The sequence below is a fragment of the Larimichthys crocea genome, chromosome X (genome assembly GCF_000972845.2).
Source record: "Larimichthys crocea isolate SSNF chromosome X, L_crocea_2.0, whole genome shotgun sequence".
In the NCBI taxonomy this organism is placed as follows: domain Eukaryota; kingdom Metazoa; phylum Chordata; class Actinopteri; family Sciaenidae; genus Larimichthys; species Larimichthys crocea.
This window is the reverse complement of record NC_040020.1, coordinates 9,543,762-9,556,311: the sequence shown is the minus strand read 5'-3', so window position 1 is coordinate 9,556,311 and position 12,550 is coordinate 9,543,762. Positions and strand designations below refer to the sequence as shown.

The 12,550-nt window shown below is 44.4% G+C and overlaps 1 protein-coding gene across 2 annotated transcripts in view; it reads right to left on the bottom strand.

The window, feature by feature from the left end:
* Positions 1 to 3,780: 3,780 nt before the first annotated feature.
* The window catches only part of kitb (KIT proto-oncogene, receptor tyrosine kinase b), a 27,831-nt gene continuing 19,061 nt past the window's right edge, over positions 3,781 to 12,550 (bottom strand). Inside the window, exons 12-21 of one of the 2 annotated variants that reach the window (XM_019256334.2) lie at positions 11,475 to 11,579; positions 10,129 to 10,239; positions 9,380 to 9,518; positions 9,232 to 9,299; positions 9,058 to 9,149; positions 8,261 to 8,383; positions 7,446 to 7,557; positions 7,153 to 7,252; positions 6,746 to 6,851; positions 3,781 to 4,434 (exon numbers count right to left, since the gene is read on the bottom strand). In XM_019256334.2, the coding sequence (XP_019111879.2) occupies positions 4,291 to 4,434; positions 6,746 to 6,851; positions 7,153 to 7,252; positions 7,446 to 7,557; positions 8,261 to 8,383; positions 9,058 to 9,149; positions 9,232 to 9,299; positions 9,380 to 9,518; positions 10,129 to 10,239; positions 11,475 to 11,579 (1,100 nt within the window). In that variant the 3' untranslated portion in view covers positions 3,781 to 4,290. The remainder of the gene's footprint in view (positions 4,435 to 6,745; positions 6,852 to 7,152; positions 7,253 to 7,445; positions 7,558 to 8,260; positions 8,384 to 9,057; positions 9,150 to 9,231; positions 9,300 to 9,379; positions 9,519 to 10,128; positions 10,240 to 11,474; positions 11,580 to 12,550) is intronic. The other variant, XM_019256335.2, reaches the window with a different exon arrangement.

Here is a 12,550-nt window from a genome sequence, read left to right as displayed (position 1 = left end):
TGATGAAGGAAAACGAAGGGGCGTGAAAGGAAAACCACATATAGAATCTGAAATACAATCCTCTGAATGTTTCACCATTACCAAACTTTCTGTTTTAACCCACGATAGTTGTCTGGTTGGGAAGTTTTAATAAAAAAGCTGTTGACAAACGGTTCGACACCATAGAAAAGACAGCGAGGCCCACCGACCGTCCTCCACAGAGATACACAGATCACCTTTCCACTGCACAATTTGGTTCTAAAGAGTCCTAGTATAATACTGTACACAGACGAAAAAGCTAACAACACCAGTATTCAGTGTAAAACGGTGCTATGCTTACCTGTACTGTATGTATATCCCTTCTTCTGCTCTTGAACTGTGCTCCTTTATCTACCCCAAAGTCAATAATAATCAATATTTTGAAGCAAAATGTTTGCTCTTATTATAACCCCCCCTCCCTTCCCTCCTCGTCCTCCTCTCTCCCTTCTTGGTCAATTTGAAAATAAAAACAGTTGCAAATATTATACGTGACACACGTCTGCTGCAGCTTTGTTGTGTTTGGGTCTCTTATTTATCAGTCCACCTCTTTTGGTCCTTCATTGTCCTGGAGTTTTCTTACACGGGGTCACGTGTGGGCCTTGAGGTCCTCAGCAGTATTAGTTGTTTGGCTTTGGTTGGGAAAAGTAGGTGCCAGTCTATCTCAACACTGTGGTGTCCAGGGTCAAAGAGACCTGTTGCTGCCTTCATAGACATAATAGATAGCTGGCTGTTGAATCCAATCTGCGTAAACAGACATCTGTGTCTCCAGACTAGAATATGCTGACAATAACACCTCCATGGGTAAAGACATTCTCTGTGACTCATTCTGGGCGTGTAGTATTTGTGGTGTTATCTTGGGGTTTAAAGTCGATCCACCAGGATGAGTTGGGGCAGAATGTGAGACCGACTCAGGCACTTCTGATGAACTTTGAGAGTGTCTCTAATTCTCCTTGGGCCAAGCGTCATTAAATAATACAGCATAAGACATCAGAGGCTCCACAACACTTTCTTCCCTCCTGACCTCACCATTGACCTTTGACTTTAGCAATTTCTCCACAACAGTTGGAAGCAAGTTGTTGGAAGCCCCCAAGTGAAGGAGTTCAAGTATCAGAGAGTCTTGTTCATGAGTGATGAGTGGAAAATGGAGCATGAGATGGACCAGCAGGTTGGTGCAATGTCCACAGTACTTTGGACCATTGTGGGTAAGAGAGAGTTTATCTACGTTCCAACACTACCTATGGTCATGAGCGAAAGATCGAGGATACGAGCTGCAGAAATGAACTTTGACAAGCTCAGCCCCTAAGAGATAGGGTGAGGAGCTCGGACATCTGGAGGGAGCTTGGAAAGGATCGTCGAAAGGATCCAGATGAAGTTCTTTGGGCATCTGATCCGGATGCACCCCGGGCGCCTTCCTCTGGAGATGTTCTGGGTCCAACTGGGAGGAGACCCCAAGACAGACCAACTGTTGCCTTGTTGTACACTGCCTGTTTGTAGAATCAGAAGTGAATTCCTTGGCAATCCATTGTCAGACCCTACGCTGGTGCAGTGGGTCCTGGGTTCCTTCTGGTGCACGACGATGCTCCAGTTCCTGGAGGATGAAGGAATTGATACCATTGACTGACCCCTATGCTCGACTGACCTAAATCCAATAGAACACCTCTTGGACATTATGTTTTGGTCCATCCGATGCCGCCAGGTTGCACCTCAGACTATCCAGGAGCTCAGTGATGCCCTGGTCCAGATCTGGGAGGAGATCCCCCAGGACTACTGAGTACCATTATGAGTTGCTACAAAGACATTTTGGCAAAAATGGACGATTCTTTTGCTTTTATTTTGGGGATGTCTTTGAATTCAGCCCTTTGTAGGTTGTTTTCACTTCCATTAATGATGTGGCATCCTTTTGTTCCTAACACATTACCCAGTCCATATCAGGAGAGAATATCCAACATGACTTCTTTTCCCAAGAGATCTGATGTGTTTTCAAAGTGTTCCTTTAATTTTGTTGAGCAGTGTATATTATATTAATGTTATAAACATTTTCAATCACAAAGAAATGGACACGTTCCATTTGGTTCTACCGTCACAGGTAACTTTCTTTATTACAACAAGTCAACCAACTGTATCAAAACCAGAACACAGAAGCTCTCTCTTCTGTCTAACCCGCTCGGCGATAACTGTCATCACAACCAAAGAACGCGTTCAGTACTTTGAAAAAAAAAATCTCAAGGCACATGTCTATTGTATTTACATTGCATACACGTTCGACATTAAATCAAGTAAGAAGAGCACACAGTCGTTCCTAAAACATCTGGCTAAAGAGACTAAACTAAAGCTAAACCCTAAAACACATACAGCAGTCGAGTCACAGTATTCAAAGCTACAACACACAGGTGGGAATCAGTGTTTCCGTAACTTATGGCTTTTTTTTTATTTTTATGAGGAGTTATCGCTTGCATGCCGCCTTGCCATGGCTCATTTGTTCTACTTTGTTTTGAAAGGCCTGCTAAAAGCCAGTTTGAAGGTCGGCTTGCTGACGACGTCTCAGGATTTAGTGACTCTTACAGGAAAATTAAGAATGTTAAAGTTTGGGAAATTAGTTTATTTGCTTTTCTTGCACGAAGAATGTGAGAAGAATGATGACCACTATTATATCTGTACACTAAATATGAAGCTGCCTGTTGGCTTAGCTTACCAGAAAGACTGGAAACGGAGGGAAACGACCAGCCAACGACAAAATCTGCCCACCAGCCACTTTAAAGCTCCACTGAATAACATTTAAGTTCAACATATTGGAGTCGTGTCCTCTGATATTGGCTCCTCTGGAAGCTCACCTTCAGCTCCCTTCTGAAGGTTCATGCGTGTCTGTGCTACAAAATAATGACAGCAAAAAGCTTCATTTGGTTTGTATCTTGTTTGTTTGACAGTTATGGTGGAGATATTTTTTGATTTATGGAGGGTGAGTCTGTGGCCTTTCTAATGATCTAAAATACAAGTTTTGTGGCTTCATTTTACTTGTTTTGATGCACTAAAAATTATTTTAAAATAAAATATTGAATGGGCACTCCGATATTTTTGGTGTTTTGCCACCATATGTTTTGTTTCTGGTCATGGAGCTTTTTAAGTCGGACTTTGATCCACTTCATTTGCTTGCTTTCAGGACTGCAGCACAGTTTCATACCTGGCAACCCGGAGTACCGGCTGTAGCAGCTGTCTTCTTGATCTCAGGTGGTAATTTTAAGATTTACTACAGTAAATATCTTTATTATTCCTTTAATATGTACAAAATCAAAGTGTCAAAATGACATGTTGTGGATTTTTTGTATGGTTTTGTTGCACATGACATTTATTATTATTGTATTGTCCTGACAAATCTATTTGTTATTGAAGATAGATGATACGATAGACAGAAAAAGAACAAACATCTGTCACCTCAAACTCAAGTTATCTTTTTCAAAAGATCAACATCAAAGATCTGCAATCATCTAAACTTATCTGAGTTTCACACATAACTCCCTGTTAAAGCCCCAAGCTGTAATTAAACTAAGATATAACGTGTTCATTAGCGGACTTTAGAGCTGCTGGTCGGTGGATTTTCTCACAGATCTGTCTCCGGTCTGAACAGCTGTTTGTTTTACATCCTTTACTTTGTCACCAGTCTTCTCGTCTAACTCTTGGCAAGGAGGCGGCGTGAGTGCATTTCCCAAAAGTGTCGAAACATTCCCGTGAAAAGGGAGAAAACAAATCTGACACACTAAAAGAAAAAGTGTTGCGATCCTCTCATCATCGCAGCAACAACTCGAGTCCGGGATCAACGCTCGTACTTAGTCGCTGCCTCCCCATGAATCATGTTCAGACGTAATCTGAGGCTGAATGTGAAGCCAGAACTCCTCCCGCTGCTGATGGGTGATGTTGTATCTGATGGGCGGTTAGTGCTGGAGTCCGCTTTATATAGACGTGCACCTGATGTACCTACCACAGAGATCAATACACCAATGGGGAGATTAGATAGAGGCCGATACTAAGAGCCCAGAGCAGGGTCGTATATATATATACAGTAACTGTGTGTGTGTGTGTGTGTGTGTGTGTGTGTGTGAGAGAGCGTTAGTTTGAGTGAGTGTGTTGTTAGTAGTTTACAGAGTGTGTTTGGCTCTTGGTACTTTGTGCAGTAAAAGGAGAGAACGATCAGGGAGGTAGGGGGGGGTTGTGTTTCATCGCAGTGTGTATGTGCATGTGTGTGTGTGTTTATGTGTTGTTTGTGTGTGTGTGTGTGTGTCAGACATAGTCCAGGAAGACGTCGGCCGTGCTTTGCAGTAGCGGCTGGGTCGGGGCTGTCGTGCTGCAGACCGAGCTCAGTCTTCGTGATGGTGCCCTCTGCTGCTCTGGATGACCTGGATTGTTGCTCAGTCTCAGGTACACCTGAAGAAGGAAAACACAAACCTCATCACAATGAATGCATAAATTCAGTCTCTGCAAAGTGTCTCCAGAGGTGTTTCCATCTTTTCTCCAAGACTGATGATGAAGTTAAGAGTTGGGTGAAGAACGCATCAGTGATTAATAATCACTTACATAAAGTTGTGAGACTGCAAGAGACTAAAGAGATTAAAAGGAACTGAACAAGAGCAGGAGAGACTTTTAGTCCAGGGGAGTGGTCCCAACCTCCGATATCTTCGGTGTTTTGCCACCATATGTTTTGTTTCTGGTCATGGAGCTTTTTAAGTCGGACTTTGATCCACTTCATTTGCTTTCAGGACTGTAGCGCAGTTTCATACCTGGCAACCCGGAGTACCACCTGTAGCAGCTGTCTTCTTGATCTCAGGTGGTAATTTTAAGATTTACTACAGTAAATATCTTTATTATTCCTTTTAATATGTACAAAATCAAAGTGTCAAAATGACATGTTGTGGATTTTATGTATGGTTTAGAAGTCTTGTCCTGACAAATCTATTTGTTATTGAAGATAGATGATACCATAGACAGTTTATTTAAATTAGAGGAAAAAGAACAAACATCTGTCACCTCAAACTCAAGTTATCTTTTTCAAAAGATCAACACAAGATCTGCAATCAGCTAAACTTATCTGAGTTTCACACATAACTCCCTGTTAAAGCCCCAAACTGTAATTAAACTAAGATATAACGTGTTCACTTTAGAGCTGCTGGTCGGTGGATTTTCTCACAGATCTGTCTCCAGTCTGAACAGCTGTTTGTTTTATATCCTTTACTTTGTCACCAGTCTTCTCGTCTAACTCTTGGCAAGGAGGCGGCGTGAGTGCATTTCCCAAAAGTGTCGAAACATTCCCGTGAAAAGGGAGAAAACAAATCTGACACACTAAAAGAAAAAGTGTTGCGATCCTCTCATCATCGCAGCAACAACTCGAGTCCGGGATCAACGCTCGTACTTAGTCGCTGCCTCCCCATGAATCATGTTCAGACGTAATCTGAGGCTGAATGTGAAGCCAAAACTCCTCCCGCTGCTGATGGGTGAAAGGAAAGACTTCACCAGATGATCAGAGTTCATTAAATAATAAAAACTAAATAATTATAAATAGTTTTTTTCTTGTGACATAAAATCTGAGGGGAGAAAATCACTCTTTGATTTGATCCACTCACAAAAGCTTCAGAACCAGTTATGGATCAAGCTCCCAACAACACTGGATCCTACATTTCTTTCTTTGTTTGCCCTGGTTGATGCTGTTCTCCCAAAACCCGCCCTCTGACATGGAAAAGTGCAACAAAACAGTCACTCGAATCTGAGATTTAGTCAAGTTCTCGAGCATCACCTGACGCCACATCTAAATGTACTTCTGTATGGACTGTTCTTTGACAGAGCCTCTCCAGTCTGACAGCGGCTCATGCCTTCAGGAGCCAGGATCGAACCGCCGATCTTCAGAAGTCCAAACTACATGCAGTGCTGTGAAACTTGCTGCAACAACTTTGTAGCTGCCCTTCCCATTCTGTTTTTTTGTACCTGACAGACGTCTTTACGAGCATGCAGCAGTCTAGAGCAGAGTCTGCTCTTCTGCCTTTGCAGTTCAGAGACTTCATTCAAACATCTGTTTGCGGCAGGCGTCCATGTTTCACTGAGCAGATGCAGCCTGCTCCGAACAACAACAACGATCTAACGCAGCCTGATAGATGCCCGTGTCTCTCAAACGTCACGCTTTATAACACGAGCATTCTGCGGTGGATCTGTAAACCCCAGACCCGTAACGAGGTAACTCCGATGACCTCATATGATGAGGCTCATTGATTTCCCAGCGTTCCCGTCTCGTCTGCCTCTCTCTGTTTGTTTGTGTTTCTGGGCATGTCCTCCACTTTCCTCCACGCCATCTGCCTCTTGTCATCTAATCCACCTCTGCAGCACAAAAGTACTTTCCCGTGAGCTCTGCTAATCTTGATCTTCCTCTGCTTGAGGAAATCCAGCCCTGTCTTGTCTGCGGCTCCTTGTTTTTTGGCCTCCTGCCACCATCAGCAGCACTGCACCTGCTCCTGGATTCCCACGCTGTGTTATCTCAGCCGGTAACCACGCTGTCACCTCTGGTTATCAAAATTAAACTGTTCTCGGCCTCAGGCTTAAGTCCGCTACGTCCAACTTAACATGCAAATGATAGATAAACTGAACTGAGAGAGCGCCATGGTGGCTTAACCATAAAACCTCAGCATCCACGGTACAGCTGCCAGCCTGATTGGAGATGTTACTCCGGCGTGTCATGGCTTCATCTACTCACATTCTTGGTGTTTTCTGACAGCAGCAGCTCGGTCCTCTCCACCAGTTTCCTGAAGGAAGGTCTTTTCAAAGGATCGTGGCTCCAACAGGACAGCATCATGTCGTACCTGCAGAGGTGAGACCGTGCATGGAGGTACGTGATCAATCAGAAGCACCTATTTCATTACATTACACAACAAGTGTATTTAGTTTAGCAATTAGTCAATTAATCATGCAGCTGATTCCCAGAAAACCAACAGAACTAATATAAGGATTGACTACTTTCTTGTAAACTAAATATTTTTTGACTTTTTGACAGCTGGTCGAACCAAATCTGTAATCTGATTACACTGTTTGCGCTCTACAAACAATGTTTTGGACATTTTAATCAATAATTGTTGCAGCTCTCTTTAGATGCTGTGCACTTACATCTCGATGGGAGCAAACTCCGGCCTGCTCATCCTGTGGCCCTCCTGAATCATCCTGTAAAACGCTGAGCCCACCTGCATCCCGGGGTACGGACTGTTACCTGCAGTACACACACAGTATGATCGTGTGTCATTTACCTAGAAGAACTCGTGGATTCAGGAGGATGACGCTGGTTTCTGGAGCTGCTACGTTATGTCTCATAATTAGATTTTAAACTAAGTGATGTTGCTGCTTAGGAGCAATTATAATTATGAAGCAGAAGTGGGCAGCACAGCTGTAACTGGAAATGTTACCCAGAGAGAAGATTTCCCAGAGCAGGATGCCGTACGACCACACGTCACTCTCAAAGGTGTAGACACAGTCGAATATACTCTCGGGAGACATCCACTTAACCGGCAGGCGAGCCTGCAGGAGGAAGAGCCGCAATTATGAGAGAAGTGAGTTCGCTTGTACTAAAGAGTAAAGGAAGGAAGGAAGGAAGGAAGGAAGGAAGGAAGGAAGGAAGGAAGGAATGAAGGAGGAAGGAAGGAAGAAAGGAAGGAAGGAAGGAAGAAAGAAAGGAAGCAAGGAAGGAAGGAAGGAAGAAAGGAAGGAAGGAAGGACGAAGAAAGGAAGAAAGGAAGGAAGGAAGGAAGAAAGCAAGGAAGGAAAGAAGGAAGAAAGAAAGGAAGGAAGGAAGGAAGGAAGGAAGCAAGGAAGAAAGAAAGCAAGAAAGGAAGAAAGAAAGGAAGAAAGCCAGGAAGCAAGGAAGAAAGGAAGGAAGGAAGCAAGGAAGGAAGAAAGCAAGGAAGAAAGGAAGGAAGAAAGCAAGGAAGCAAGGAAGAAAGGAAGGAAGCAAGAAAGAAAGAAAGAAAGAAAGAAAGAAAGAAAGAAAGAAAGAAAGAAAGAAAGAAAGAAAGAAAGGAAGCAAGGAAGAAAGAAAGGAAGGAAGGAAGGAAGGAAGGAAGGAAGAAAGCCAGGAAGCAAGGAAGAAAGCCAGGAAGGAAGGAAGGAAGGAAGGAAGGAAGGAAGGAAGGAAGGAAGAAAGCAAGGAAGCAAGGAAGAAAGAAAGGAAGGAAGGAAGAAAGAAAGAAAGAAAGCCAGGAAGGACGAAGGGTCAGAGACTCACATTGCCTCGCAGCACGTAGCTGGCATCGGTCGTGATGTCTCGCGCCAACCCGAAGTCACAAATCTTCGCCACCCTGCCATGAGTCAGCAGAATGTTTCTGGCTGCAAGATCCCTGTGGATACACTACACACACACACACACACACACACACACACACACACACACACAACCAAACACGGAAATGAGTCCTGACATCGCAACCAGGTTTCCGGAGTGAATGACTGAGTCACACAGCAGCAACTATTTCACTGATTCTGGTGAAACTGGATCATATTTTATGGAGGAAATGTTTTCTGGTTTTCCCTCTGATGTCCTCCGGCTGCTCCGCCTCAACTCTCTGTGATTTACAGAGTTTATGTGTTAGTGTTTGTACCGCAGAGTTTTAGACCACCGGGAAGACGAACAAGAGGAAGAGGGAGTTTACAGGCCTGTGTCGTGCCAGAACAGGAGCTGGGCTAATATTAGCTGTTGGCAAACTTGTCGACTCGCTATAAGTAATGTAATCTGAACAAATACTCGAGTACAGCTTAACATATTCACACACAGTGGGATTAAACTCTGAAACTGGGGCGCGACATTGCAAAAGTAAGAAAAACTGAATCAGGAAAAAACATTCGGGAGCTGCTTCTATAAGCAGTTTAGGATCTAATGTAAATGCAGCGTCGCCATGTCTAGTTCAGACTGTATTAGCTGTTGGCCGTGAGCCATAACGTGACTTATAAACCAGCAGCAGCACTTTTAAGATCTCGACTGTAACGACTCTATAAATAAAGCACGCAGTCTGTAAAAGCCCTTACGTTCTTGGATGTGATGTACTCCATTCCTTTCGCCACCTGGTAGGAGAAGCTGAGGAGATCTTCGGCGTCCAGGGACAGATCATCGATGTCGTCTGGAGATGGAGATCACAGGGTCGGCTTTAGTGAGCGGAACTTTTACTTTACAGCTCGGTGTGTCGTTAAAATGTGAGATACCTGACTGGGAAGTCCTTTCTTTCTCAGACGGACGCATCGGCATGTATCCTGTACCGATCTCCTCTCTGCTGCACACACACACACACATGTAAGCATCACACATTGTGTTTTACAAATCACAGTTTAACACACAAACACACATACACACCTTGTGGGCTCCGTTTGGTTCGAGACGTTGCGATAGTAACCGTCGCCGGCTTGGGAGTTTAAGAAAGACACTCTTTTTCGGCGCAGGAAGTTGAGGAGGTCGCCATAGCAACAGTACTCGGTGATCACCAGAATTGGGCCTGGCGTGCAGAGATAAAAGAAGAAGAAGAAGAAAAAAAAACCTTCATTCACTTGTTTTTTTTGTTTCTTTTCTTGGTTTTTTAAACCATTTGACAGCGTCGAACAATGGAGAGCAGAGAGCCAAAGCTGGAATAATGAGCCAAAGAAGATGTCTGGGAGGAATTTGGTTAATTTGACTGCAAGCACATTCAGACAGGTTTGAACAAAGTGTGTTTAATAGCTTCAAATTTGGATTTTTCATGCCCGACGCTGCCAGAAAAAAACCTAAAGTGTTCAGTGTTTCTCTCCTAATAACACACTCGTGCAACCTCATGCAGAATCCAATCCAAACGCTGCTTTATAATCAATGCCGAGGCCCAGACAGGTAGATAATATTGATCTCCTGTGCAGTAGATTTATGACCAGTCCAACTGCGTCACGTTTTCATTTAGGAGCCGCTCGCTACTGACTGTCCAATATCTGATTTTTAATAAGAGGCGCATATTGGCGAGTCAGCACATCAGCATCAGCCTAATAAACGTGAAACAAACTCCGTCGATAAGCGAGTAACAAACAAACGTGCGTGCATGCAGCTGGAGAAACTTAACTCCTAACAGATCACCATCTCACCTCCGACCGTGCACGCTCCCAGCAGGTTGACGATGTTCACGTGGTTTCCGAGGTAACTGAGAACCTTCAGCTCTGACATCAGCGCCTCCTTCTCCGTCGAATGAGCGTTGGCTGGGGTGACATCAGCAGAACGTTTATGAACTCTGACAGCAACAACGTGCACGAGGCTGTGTCTGACATCACTCCCTGTTTCCTGTGTAGAGCTCTGCTGGAATTTATGCATCATATTATAAGTGTCTCTCAAACTTTTTACCACCTTTATGACGGACGTTTGTGTTGCCTCTGCTTCCTCTTCATGGTTTGGCCTTTCCAGCCTTGTTAAGTGATTGTTGTCACATGTTTGCAGCCTTTGTAAGACGGATGGCTTCTTCTCCGTGAAGGCACTCACTTTGGTTTTGTTTTATTTATTTATTTGCCTGCATTTAGTTTGGCTCTGGTTCATGTTAGACATAATTTAAGTTAGCACCACCCGTACTTCACTGCTGACTGCTGAAATAACCCAGCACAGTTTTCTTACATCGAGTAAAGTACCGTGTGGACCTCGTCCTTCCTGATATTTAAACCGCTGATTTCACCTCCACTCGCCTGCTATCTTGCATGAACGCGACTACGTTTGCACGCTGATATTGAGACCAAAGTTCAATTTCAGTTTTTAAATTAATTTATTTCATTTTTAACTTTACAGGGAGGTTTGCGTACCTGAAGTACAAATATCTGAGAACTTTCTTCATCGAGTCAGAGGTTCTTCAACTTACAAATTGTAATAAAATTGTTATTTTCTGAATATATATATTTTCTGAATGTACCACCTGTACTCACCTAGCAAATAATACATTGTTATTAATCTGGACATCATGCTTTCCATAATAACCAAAAAAAAAGAAAAAGCCAAATAAATTGCTGCATTTTAATGCACTAAATCAATAATTACTTGATTTCCTTGATAGAGACCTGATACCTTTTGATAAATACTATTAACATATTAAAGCCATGTCATGTTTCTATCTTTACTATCTTAGACGGCATTTCCAGGTGAGCATGAACCCTTTAAGGAGCTCTGTTAATCTGTGTTTCAGCTGGAGGAAGCAGGGACTAAATTTAGTTTCTGTATAAATGCTCCAGGTTGTGGAAAACAGATACTTCCTCACGGTTCAGAAGCGATCTGACTCAGCCTCGACACATGATATATCCGGTCTATTCAGAGAGCTACTGTGGCGCCCCGAGGTGGAGATTTCATGCAATATTTCTTAACATTGATGTAGTTATATGGGGAATAAGGGAGCAGGGAGTGATTTCAGACACAACTACAGAGAAAAACAGATCAACACACACACACACACACTTACGTTTGAGCATCTTAACAGCGACGGTCGTAACAGTATCTGCAGAGCAGAGTCCGTAAGCTGTGGCCCTCACGACCTTTCCAAAAGCCCCAGAGCCCAGAGTTTTACCTGTGAACACACACCAGACATCATCAGGTGAACGGCGTCTCATCTGTTCTCACGCTGTGTGACTCTGGGCACACCAAAGTCACACAGCAGCAACTATTTCACTGATTCTGGTAAAACTGGATCATATTTTATGGAGGAAATGTTTTCTGGTTTTCCCTCTGATGTCCTCCGGCTGCTCCGCCTCAACTCTCTGTGATTTACAGAGTTTATGATGGACAGTGAAGTAACCTGCTGACAGCTGTAGCTGCTGTTAGATCATGTTTTGTTTTGTTAGCTGAGCACTGGGGGAGTGTTAGTGTTTGGTACCACGGGCGTTTGGAGGTTTTTAGGCCCAGGACTTTGAGCCAAATCTCCAAATCTGAGGCCATGGTTCTCAGCCGGAAAAGGAGTGCAGTCTCCGGGTCGGGGATGAGATCCTGCCTCAAGTGGAGGAGTTCAAGTATCTCTGGGTCTTGTTCACGAGTGAGGGAAGGATGGAACGGGAGATCGACCGGCGGATCGGTGCGGCTTCTGCAGTGATGCGGACTCTGCACCGGTCCGTCGTGGTGAAGAATTACCAGTCGATCTACGTTCCTACCCTCACCTATGGTCACGAGCTTTGGGTAGTGACCGAAAGAATGAGATCGCAAATACAAGCGGACAAAATGAGCTTCCTTCACAGGGTGGCTGGGCTCTCCCTCAGAGATAGGGTGAGAAGCTCGGCCATCCGCGAGGAGCTCAGAGTAGAACCGCTGCTCCTCCGCATCGAGAGGAACCAGTTAGGGTGGCTCGGGCATCTCGTCAGGATGCCTCCTCGACGTCTCCCTCGTGAGATGCTCCGGGCACGTCCCTCCGGGAGGCGGCCCCGGGGAAGACCAAGGACACGGGGACTTGGACTATGTCTCTTGGCTGGCCTGGGAACACCTTGGGGTCCCCCTTGGGGTCCCCCTGGGAGTGCTAGCAGAAGTGGCTGGGGAGAGGGAAGTGTGGGC